At 34.2% G+C, this 12,580-nt stretch overlaps 1 protein-coding gene across 2 annotated transcripts in view; it reads right to left on the reverse strand.

Moving 5' to 3' along the window:
• Positions 1–3,944: 3,944 nt before the first annotated feature.
• The window catches only part of LOC110019822 (C-terminal binding protein AN), a 69,609-nt gene continuing 60,973 nt past the window's right edge, over positions 3,945–12,580 (reverse strand). For both annotated transcript variants that reach the window (XM_020717663.1, XM_020717662.1), the window contains 2 exons: positions 11,843–11,959; positions 3,945–4,251 (listed from right to left, as the gene is read on the reverse strand). In XM_020717663.1, coding sequence (XP_020573322.1) covers positions 4,177–4,251; positions 11,843–11,959 — 192 coding nt within the window. In that variant the 3' untranslated portion in view covers positions 3,945–4,176. The remainder of the gene's footprint in view (positions 4,252–11,842; positions 11,960–12,580) is intronic.

The raw sequence follows: 12,580 nt of genomic DNA on the forward strand, positions 1-12,580 counted from the left end.
ATATATATATATATATATATATGAAGAAGATGAAAAAGAAAAAAAATAAAGATTTGAATTTTGGTACTTTCAGGTAATGAAAATAGCCTCATCTAAAAGTAAAGATGCAATTGATACACCATCAACAAAGTTTCATCATTTGATACAAATTTTTAAGAATGGCAAGAATCTCAAGTTAATTTTTTTAGCAAGAAATGTTCAAAAATTAAATTTTAAAATCATTCATAACTCTGATTTCAGCAAGCTTATAAGACTCGAGATGAACCTAATGAAACCAATGTTTGTCTAATCTAAGTCAAATCAAGCATAGATCGTGTCATTAAACAATTTTTTGATGCTTATAGTTCTCAAATGGAAGATCAAATAGATTCCAAATCTGACAAGCTCATATTTAAATCAAGTAGCTCGATGAGATGAATCCAACGAGCCCAAGTTCACTTAATTCTTACACTATTAAGGTATTCAAATGTTTATAGAAAGTCGTTTGATCAAGAGCATCCCTTTGGGTCATCTAATGAAGTGGTCAAGATTCTTTCCTTATTTGTTAGGAGACCCATCCTAGACTCTATAAAATGAGTTTTAACCCCTTCATGAAAGGGTAACTGGACCTAGACCTTGAGCCAGAGAAAGACCAAGAATTGGAGAAGAATGTGTTGAGGTCTAATGTTCCACATTGAAGGTCCAACGAATGACACCTGCTCCTGCAATTATTGACCACCATTGACTACTGCCCACCAGCCACCATCATATACCATCAGTCTCATTACAGTAAAGACCCTTATTGATCACAATGTGTGTTGGCAATCCCAACGTACACTACAAAGTATAAAGCATTGTGTAGAGTAATGAATGGCCTTACAGAGTAATGAAGCATCCTATATAACAATGCACCAAAAAAACAATGTAACAATACATACCAAAGATAGTGTAATAATGCTAAAATATGGTGCAATGCACACCCACATACAATGTAAGAATGTATACTGAAGATGGTTTAATAATGCCTTGAAGATGGTGCAATAATCACCCCACATACAATGTAGCAACGCACGACAAAGTCGGTGTAACGATGCACCCCAACGATGGTGTAATAACACACTATGAATACAGTGCAATGATGTGTCCAACATATGGTACATTGATGCATTTCAAAGAGGGTCTAACAATGTATCTATAATAACTACTAATAATTACTGCATTGAGTATAAACTGACTTTCTCCAGACTTCTAAAGCTTTATTCTTGCAACTCACAACTACTACAATGTGAACAACCATAGCTTAAATGGTTCACAGCTCTTGTAGCTCCAAACTCTAATATCTTTGGCCTATAAGTGCTATCATAGCTCATGCATCCCCTTACAATGGCATCTACAACCTACAAATGTCATCACGGGTTGTGTAGCTCCCAACTCCAACCTCTATGATTTACGAATATTAACTTAGCTCATGCAACTCCCAACTCTGAATTTTGCATCAAACGGATAATATCACCGCTCATTCAACTAAAAATTTGGCTTTTGTAGCCTACAAATATTATTACAACTCACGTAGCTAATGAATCTAGCCTCAGTGATCTAAGGACATGACCACAACTCATATACTACCAACTCTGGCCTTTGAAGCCTACTTATTATCTTTAGCTCATACATCTCCCAATTATAGCCTCTGTAGCCTACGAAAGAAATTACAGATCATGTTATTCTTAACTCTAGCTTCTACAATTTACATACATTCTCACATTCTATACAACTCCCCACTCCAGCCTTTACGACCTACAAATATGATCACAACTCATGCAACTCCCAACTTTAGCCATTATGCTCTATGGGCATTATCTCAGCTTAGGTAACTCTCAACTTTGCTCTTTATGACCTACAAACATCATCTCAGGCATCTCATAACTTCGATCATTGTGACCAACGGATGTCATCACAGCTCTCAAGTTTGACATTTGTGGCCTATGGAAGTTATTGTAGCTCTCTACTATGACCTGTGTGTGTGTGTGTGGGGCGCGTGCGCGCGTACGTCGCGTACCTCGGCCTGTTGGTCGGCATTCTCGATGTAAGTCCCCTTAGGTCGGGGGTTCGAATCCCCTTTGGCACATTTGAACTTAAGAAGGTTGTACTCAAATTGATAAGAATATTAAGAGTGGCTGGAGGCTCGTATAATAGCCTCTGGCCATTTCTTTTATATATATATTACATGAAATCAAAGGAAAAAATATAATGGAATTAATTAATTTATGTGTTTTGTTTCACTTTCTTTTGTTCTCAACGTATTTGTTTTTATCATTTCATCTGTATTTTCACCATTACAGGTTTCTCGACAGCTTACTTAAATGTCGAGATTGGATACGCTCTGGTGTTAAAGTCTTTACAATGACTCATTAAAAATTTTACAAAATTAAAATACTTTTTTTAATTGCAAGTAAATCATATAATATTTAAAGTTGTATGTGAAGTATTCAATGAGTCCAACATAATGAAAATTAAGCCTAGATTCTTGTTGCTTCATTTACTTCAATAATTAGATAATTAACAAAAAAAATTTAAATATATCTAATAAACTCCAAAAAAAAAAAACATTTTTTTATAGAAATATAAGAGTTTTAAGTTAACATGATTTCAAAAAAAAAAAAAATTTTGAGCATATGAAAGGGTACAATTTGCATACATAGCACAATTCCTACATATTTACACACATCTCACACCTAAACTATATTATTTACCAATATAAGATATTGGTGCATTAAACACATGCACTAGAAGATGAGTTTTCACTTTTAAAAAGAGATAATTGTTTTTTTTTTTTATTGTGCCACTGAAAATAGAATTGTTAGCTACTTGTGTAAATGCCCCTAAAAAAGATTATCTTTACATTGAGTCATTAGAAAAATTGTAACAAAATAATTAAAAATATATTTATGAAATTTCAGTCATATAATGCAGTAATTTAGCAATCAGTTTCATATGAACATGATACTTTAGCACATAATTACTAATAATCATAATAATCATTTTATCTTATATAAATCTAAATACATATTGAAATTTTATTAACATCTCTTAAGAGTGATTTATCATTTAGACTTATTTCCTATCTATTAGATTAATTAATATTCATTCAAAGTAGCAGGGCAATTCATCTCAAGAATAAATTTCCTTCATACTGCGCCATGGCACATCAAGAAGCCATTTGCAATTTGCTGCATAATCAGACCGCATATACTCAGATTTCAACAATCATTTTTTCTTTTTTTGAAAAGAAGAAAGATATTGAAATTTTTTAGATGAACAATTAAGGATGCAAAATATATAAGAAAATAACAACTTTACTCATTTAGTTCATTGTAAACGAGCCGAGCTCGTGTTCAGCTCGTTCGAAATTGCTCGTGTTCGAACCCGGCTCGTGAACAGTGTGTTCTTGTTCGGCTCGATTTAAATATTTGTGTTCGTGTTCGACTCGAAATTGACCCGTTAACATTAAACTGAAAAAATAATAGTAGAGTGCTGGATTCGAACCTGAACCAAATATATACAAAAGACGAAGCATAACCACATTACCATACGAGTAATTTAGTTTTAAACTTAGATACAAATATATATAATATATTATTATATAAATAATATATGAAATATATTATTATATAAATAATTATATAATTTTTTTTATTTCAAGCTAAAACGACCCGAACACGAGCGAACAAAAAATTGTTCGTGTTCTGCTCGTTTACTTAACGAACGAGCCGAACACGAGCTACTTAACGCACCGAGCACGAGTTGTTCGCGAACAATTGAGCTTTTTTGACAGCCCTAATGATCACGTTGCAAAAAGATGAAGCGGATAGCAATTTGATTTTTCAGCAGGGCAATTCATCTCAACAAGCAACCACAAGTGGAAATGTACCGGATATTAATGTTTAACCAGAGAAAAAAATTGGCATATGGATACCAAATTGTAATACCATTAAAAACAAAGGAGAAGAAGAAAAAGCAAAAGAAAACAATTCTACATAACCATTCCAAATAATTTCGGAATAAAAACAGTCAAAAACAGACAAATCACCAAATTGGGAACCAGCAGGCACAAACAGCACGTAGCACCTTTGCATCTAGAGAGGTTCTAACCAACTACTTTGAACTTCGTACTAAGGGGGAAAAAAAGCATGAGCTGAATTAGTCAAGCCATCGAGCAACACCATCTTCTTCGTCGACAACGGCAACTATCTCAACACAAACATCCAGTACAACCTGCAAACATTTCATAGAACCAGATGTTAGATCAAACATTCTTGCAAAATCTACCGACAGCAAAATTCAACTCTGAAGTCTGATTCTTACATACATCATTTAAGCATGGTATTCTAGCTTTAGCCGAACATTCTGGGTTTGCCAAAAAATGTCCATTATAAGTATAATGCACATATTCTAAGTATAAATGCTTACAAATTGTTCCTTAACTCTAATTTGAGTGAAACTGATCTAGGGCTACTAGAAAGTGTCACATGTTCCACGTCTTTTTAGGTCTACCTCTACTTTTTGTTTAACATAAGTTAAATCTAGAGCATCTACTCTCTTAATGAGATCATCAGGTGGTCTGCGTTTAATTGACCAAACCACCTAAGACGACTCTCCATAAAATAGTCTGTGAAATATTGCATTTGCATTACCATATCAAAAAGTTACAAAACATACAAAAGGCTGCTAAGGAGCAGTTTCTACAAAAAGACGACAAGGGATGACTATCATATAAATCATTCAAACAAAACTATCTTGTTAAGCAAGCTGTGCACAACAAATGAGTCGACTCATTATTGGCTCTAGAGGTAAAAGAAAAAGCACAAGACAAAAGTTGGTGAGAAATGCCAACTCAACAGACCGGCTCCCCGGTTCCGAACAGTCCCCTCCATAGAGTGTTAAAGGGCATCAATCACATTGCTATTGTCCCCTTCAACGACAATCCCTCTGAGCACCAAAAGCTCCACCAACGCATTGATGTATAAAACCGCCTCGATTTCCAAGTGTGGCATCTTCTATCCCGCCGCAATCATACAATTTCCCATCTCGTCCCGAATAATCACACCCAAACTCGATATCCCCAAAGGAAGAAAGGATCCATCTACATTTGTTTTAACCCAACCAGAAGGGGGAACACCAATGCAGAGAAAAGGGAAAACCACCAAGTTGAAGGATGCCCCATTGCTCCTAAATGGGTAAAGTCTAGGTCCCAAAGGGCCGGTCATATTTTTTTGCATTTCTAGCTCTCCAACAAGTGTACACTGCTCCACAGTAAATTCTTTCGATGGCACGGTGAGTCCTAGGTATCTCCTTCATCTGTTTGCAAACATCATTTAAACTGTGGAAAGTTGGGATTATAATTCCCCACTTCAGCAAAACTTGAAAAATGAGCTTGAGAATTCTGCAATTAGAATGACATGTGTATGGCCTTCCACGTCTAAACATCCCCATGGGCAAAGCGGGTCCTCACCAATATTCCTCCTCTATAACCAGGCGTTAGTAGAATTCTTGTCTGCGACTGGAGTTACAACCACCCTTTTGCGGATATATTTGTTTCCCATTTGGTCCAAGTGTCAAGCCACCCATCCACCTAAGCATTCTCATCTCAGCAACGCTTGGTTTTATGCTTCTCTTTTAAAGGCCAACATTTGGTGTCATAAAGCATTGCAAGTCTTAACACCATCTTATAAAATTTTCCTTTTAAGTCTAAGTGATATTTTTCTATCATACAATAGGCCTGATGCATTCCTCCACTTCAACTATCCAACTTGAATTCTACTAATAACATCCCATCTATATCACCATCACTTTGAACAATAGTCTAAAGTTATCTAAAACATTCACACCTTTTAATGATTTGATCACCCATTATTATAACTTTACAACTAGATTTACTACAATTAAAACTACATTCCATCCATTTAGTTTTAGATCTACTCAAACGAAGGCCTTTAGACTCAAATATAGACCTCCATAGTTCAAGTTTTTTTGAACACTTTCTCCAATCTTATCAACAAGAAAGATGTCATTAGCAAAAAGCATAAACCAAGGTGCATCCTCCTATAAACGTCCAGTAAGAGCACCCAAATATAAGTAAAAAGATACGGGCTTAAAGCCAATCCTGAAGTAATCCAACTGAAATTGGAAAATAATAGGTCAATCCTCCTTTTCTTCAAACAAGTAACACCTCTAGTATACATATCTTTAATGACTTGAATATAAACCACATCAACACCTTTCTTTTCTATAACTCCCCAAAGAACTTCTCTTGAACCCTTATCGTAAGCTTTCTCTAAATCCAATAAAAATAAAAATAATACGTAGATCCTCCTTTCTCAGCACTTCTCCATCAAACCTCTCAATAAATGTATGACTTCCATAATAAACTTGTCTAGCATAAATTCAAACTGACTATGAGAAATCTTTGTATCACATCTTAACATATATTCAATTACTCTCTCATAATTTTAATGCATGACACATTAATTTAATTCCTCTAAGTTTGCATCCCCTTTATTTTTAAAAATGAGGAACAAAATACTTTCTCCACTCTTAGGCATCCTTTTTGCTTTTAAAATAACCTTAAATGATTTAGCAAGCTAAGAAACTCCGAAATCTCATAAATATTTTAACACTTCTATTGAGATATCATAAAGTCCTATTGATTTTCTACCCTTAGTTTTTTTTAAAGTCTCTTCAACTTCCCATTTACTCATGCGACAATGAAGATAAAAATGTTTGTTATTATTAATGATATTAAAATCACTAAGGTTTATCATATTTTTAAAAACTTTATTGAAAAGATTATCAAAATATTTCACCCACCTATGTTTAATATCTTCCTCTAAGAAAAACACCTTTTGATTTTCATATTTAATACACTTAGATTAAATCTTTCCTTTTCTTCTCTTCGTTTGGCTAGTTTAAGCAGATATCTTTCAATTTTTTGAATATCAAATCTATTATAACATTCACTAAAAGCTGAAGTCTTAGGGTGCCTTTGGGGCAGCTTATTGTGTTCAACGGCTTTTTGAGAACGCCAAAATTTTGTTTGGTTCCCGCGTTTCTTTGGCGGTTTTGAAAATAGTGTTTAGGTTTTTGTTAAAAAAGCGGGTCACGAGATCGACCCCGCGTCTCGCTTCTAATAGCTGTGTTTTATCGGAACTACCGTCGGTGCCCTTCTCCATCGTCAACGGTGATCGCGACTGCTTAGTTTGCCTCGGGAAGTTTCGTGACGGCGATAGCCTCCATTTTCTTCCAAAGTGCAATCATGCTTTTCATAAGAGCTGAATAGACACGTGGCTAAGCTCGCACTCGAACTGTTCACTTTGCCACGCTGGTGTTATCGGTCCAGTTGAGCATTCGATTGCAAAGAGTGAAGAAGAAGGTGAGCTTGTGGGTGATCTTGCGGCGGCTAAGGATTTGGAAGAGGAGAGGGAGTTGTTGGAGGGGAGAAGAGATGGGGATGATGACAATGTAGTGATTGAGATAAGAGAGGAAGGTTATAAGGTTAGGATGGCCTGTGAATCGTCGGAGGGGACAAGTACTGTTTCTGTGAAGAGATCTTTGTTTCCTTCTCGTGTAAGTATTGGAATTCATTCATGATGAGAAATTTTATTTTGTTACTGTAAGCTGAATTTCCTTGCTGAATTGTTTGTTTGTTTTTTTTTTATCATTTCTTTTTTTATGTAAAAAATTTACTTGTCACATACCGTGCTCAGCTCATCTCCAATTTCCGCAATGAGGGCCAATATTTAGAGGAAGTTGTGTGACTCACATCGTAGCTAGACTTCTTTTTTCTTTTCGGTGCATCAGTATATGAGGATCTATTGGATGACAAACGCACAAACCAAACAGCTAAACAACTTATCCAGATCAAGGGCAGAATGGTCATTTATCCAGAAACAGCTGCAAATCAGCTGTTCTTCAAACACACAAACCAAAAAACCAATAAACTTATCAGGATTTAGCTGTTGATCAGCAGCTTATTAAGATAAGCTGTTTATCTGGATAAGCTGAATCAGCTGCAGCTGCCCCAAACAGACCATTAGTTTCATAAAGTGTTCTTTTAGACTACCTACGAGTCAATTTAGATATATATTTTTTATTTTCTAAACTTTTACATTTAAATCAATTTTTATAACAAAGTTTCTTATATTTTATTTTTTCTAGCACTATCATTCCACCATCAACTATTATATATATATATTGTTCTCTAAGTACATTTACCACTTATTTAATAGTCATTGATGTTTTATCTCACATAATTAACTTCTTTATGAACATCCCAAATCTTAAAATCTTGAAATTTACTCATAAAATTAATTTATGTTTATTTAGATGCCCCCATCTAATTCTATGATAAAATTTCATTGTATTTTTTATTTTTCAACTCTTCATCATAAAATTCATTACTAATAATTGATGTCGAGTATTTAAATTTCAACCTGGAATGACATTAGAATATTTATATATTCAGCAGATTCATTATATTTCGGTAATAATATATTCATCTCTTTTTTAAATAATATATTAACAATAACAAAATTATAAGCTAAAGTCAAATCTAATATAGTTCTATCTTCTTAATTAAAAATTCTAAAACTATAGCCAATATCAACACTCTTAAAATATTCTATCACTCCACCAACATGACCATTTAGAATCCACTCCAATAAAAATTATTTCTTCAAAAGAAATTATTTATGTTAATTCTTCTAGGTCATTCCAAACTTTTTCTTTTGAAATTATATTTAAACCTACATGTGGAGCATAAGCACTTATAACATTAAAAATCTTAGTGTCAATAACGATCTCTAGAACTATAATTCTATGTCTAATTATATTAATTTTTAAAATATTATCTTTTAAATTCATCTTACACCATTTCTAGTGCGACTCTTACCTGAATGCCAAAGTTTACCCTAAGCGATCAATCTCGTCAGTCTTTTCCTCAATTCATTTAATTTCTTCAATCCATAAGATACTTCTTATGAACCATAATATCTACTAATTCGATTAATTTACTTGTGAGAGTACTATATTTCAAGATCATATCCTAATATTAGTTTTATGGACTAACTTCTTTGTGCGGATCCGCCCATAATATGAGAATCATTGCTTATTTAATGTTACACCCGAGTGCCGATGTAGAGACTCTTGTAGATTTTTCACTGTATTCAGGTCATACAGCGCGTCGCTTCCAAGAAACGTCATGACATTTACACAATCATTTAAAGAAATCATGGAATGATTTTTCGACAAATTTTTATTCTTATCGTTAGCTACCTAACATAACCCTTCACTTTTCGCATCCGTCCTAAAAGAAAATAACCACAAGTAAAAAATATGAAAATAAAAAAAAAATTAAAAAATGTAAGAAATCCCCTCTAAAGCTATATTGAGATGAGAATTTGTTTGGTTCACACATCCGCGATCACAAGATCCCATTCCGCAATACGAGGAATCCTAAACTAGTAGGATCATGGAACTTCCGCTCCTGCAATTCTGCAGGAAGCTTCCGCATTATTCCCCCAAACTAAGAGAGGCTTTTTATTCTCTGGATGGACCTAGATCCCACTGTCGACATTATTTTCTTCAAAACACATGAGATTTCAAAAATTAACTGAACTAGAACTTAATACCAAACTTACTCTAAGAATCTTAACAAAACAAATTTCAAAAATTTGCAAACTGTCTAAAGTGATGACATATTGAATCGCCCTCGATAGGGGCTACCCTGTGTCAGGTATTAACTCCTCGAACTCATTGTTTTCTTGGACGATCAATGCTAGTCTTGTTGATGCTTTTCTCAAAGCCTGTAAAAAAAATAGTTTGTGACACTGCATCCTCAAACTCTGTACGAACGTCCACTACCTTAGACTCATTCAAAAGCAATCACACAATGTGCTTCCTATCTTTGGTGAATGAGTAAATACTTTTGCAGTCATCATCAAGTGTACTATGATTACACTCTCATGGTCAACCTCAAAGAATATGACGCACATCCATAGGCATGGCATCACATCAAACCTAATCATGTGGCTTGTCTCCATTTAAAAATTCTATCAAATAACTCTTATCTACATTGTGGGTAGCGAAACTCAACCTGTTAATCATCTGTGTAGATACTATGTTTTTATACTTTTCACCATCTAAAATGAGATTGCACAATTTCTCTTTCACAATGCAACAAATACGAAAATATTGTATTGGAGCATCTCTACCTCGTCTGTTGAAAGTTGGTACTTCTTTTTGTGTACTCAACTTCTCTAGTTTTTTATGTGTCATTGTCTATGTTTTCCACTACTTCCAGCTTAATGAAAAAGATCTAGTTTGGGCAATCAATAACAATGTGCCCAAAATTATGACACTTGAAGGTACTTCTTGGCTAAGATGAATTTGGAAGTGTGGCCCATCTCTATTTTTCTTCACTTTGGATTACTTTCTTCTAAGGAAAATAGCATAGTTGCTCCACTGGGTGTAGTCTAGCTGCATGATCCAGCGGTAGAACTTCACCTGTAAAGTGTAATGGTCATCTGATGAGGAAACAACAATTGTTCGATCTAAAAACAATCACCACCTATTCCAGAGTAAGTTACATACACACCATTTCCAAGAGGAAGAGGAAACAACAATCCAGCAGAAAATCAAACAAGAGAACTCTCAAAATACATAAACAAAACCTAAGATCTCAAATGAACAAATACAATAAAGAAAGACACCTAACCACAAATAACTCTAAAGAAATAGGAAAAATATTAGAAAGGGCAAGCAATGCCCTTCTCCCCCCGCTCTCTATCTCTCCCTCCTTGAAACTATACAGGGATGAGAATCCTCCCGGTTCACCCATCCCATAATTGTGAGATCCCTGATTCCGAAATTTGCGAGATTGAGGACTTCTGCTCCCGTGATTCTACAGAAAGCTCCAGGTGATTGCAACTCACTCAAGGCCAACCTACTTACCTAATTCTGCCTTTTCTACTACATCATACAAGTATAAATGCCAACGTGCAATTTTTTAATAAGTGAATGTTTTTCTTTGAATTTTTTTTAAAAATACATTATTATGCATAATCATGTAAAGGGGCATTTATATGCAACGCACAATTCTTATGTATTTACATATCTCACACCTAAACTTTCATATTTACACATATAGCACTCAAATCTTTAATACAACATTAAAAATAGCATTATTATCACTTTTTAAATATCAAATAAATATTTTCCTGCGTAGGTTTAAAGAACTAAAGTGCCAAGTATGTAATTATGGAAGCATAAATGTGAGATATGTAAATACATGAGAATTGTGTGCTACATATCTAAATTTCCCTAAATTAAATTACTTTACCAATATAAGAAGTGACTCAGAAGTTGCGGAGTGCATGAATAAAATCCTACTGTAAGTGGCACTTTCTTTAGATGCAATGATTATAGAGGAAAATGACGAGTGAGATGATACTCTGAAATCCCTTTGAACCAACAATTGACGAAAATTTCAAAAAGCTGATGTTCTGTCTTTATAAAGCAACAATACAAAAGAACTGCTGAAATACAAACATAATCTTAAAAGGACAAATAGCAGCAATTATAAAAGAAAGCCAAAGAACAACTTTGCAACTGGAAGTAACATTGAGTAAAAACCGCACAAGAGAATAAACTCTTTGTTCGTGACAGTTTGAATAGAGAGACAGGGAGGGGCAGAGAAAACGCATAAAAGTGCATGACGTGCTCAATAACCATACAGTAAACCACATTATTAAATAGAGAGAATTACTCCCACTTGAAGCCGCTTAAGTAAACAACGAAGGAATGTACTCACCAAGGGATTTCTACAATTGACAAGCCTACAATCTTCGAGCAAAGAGCCTTCTAACATCCAACTCTCCCATACATCAAAGTTGTAACTACCAAATACAAACTCCATTCGCCGATTTATCTGTCACCAAAAAGTGAAAAACATATATACAACAAAAATCAAATTCTCTTGAAATTATTACAATGCCGATCAACCCAAAATAGATTTTTACCATATACAGTTTGAACATCAAAATTATGCCATTTTATGGCCACATACACAGATGCCGTTTTAGTTTTGCAGCTTCAACATAACTTTATCTTGAAGAAAATATAAACTGCTAGCCAAAACAAACCAGTGATCCAAAAATATATAAATAGCACAAATTTTTAGATTAGAATCTTGCATCAACTGATCAAAATTGTATCTACTAGCAAATGCCGAAATGAAATATTATATAGCAGAGTTCAAAAAGAAGATTATGGGATTTACTAGCAGTCAAAACAATTTGATAGAAAGCATGATAATTCGAAGTACACAGCTCTAGGAAGATAACTCTCAGAAAAAATTATTGACCTTGAAAATACGAAGTTTTAGTGCAAAAAAATGATAATCGCATTAGTTATTGTTATCCCACCAATGAGTTGTTGCTAAAGGACATAAGGATAAAATAAAATCAGTTTCCCCTTTGTTTCATTATTTAATGGAGTTCTAACCTTGAAGTAACAATTATAAGTGTGCTGTAAGAGAATTACATGGACT

Source organism: Phalaenopsis equestris, unplaced genomic scaffold (genome assembly GCF_001263595.1).
Source record: "Phalaenopsis equestris unplaced genomic scaffold, ASM126359v1 Scaffold000081, whole genome shotgun sequence".
Lineage (NCBI taxonomy): Eukaryota > Viridiplantae > Streptophyta > Magnoliopsida > Asparagales > Orchidaceae > Phalaenopsis > Phalaenopsis equestris.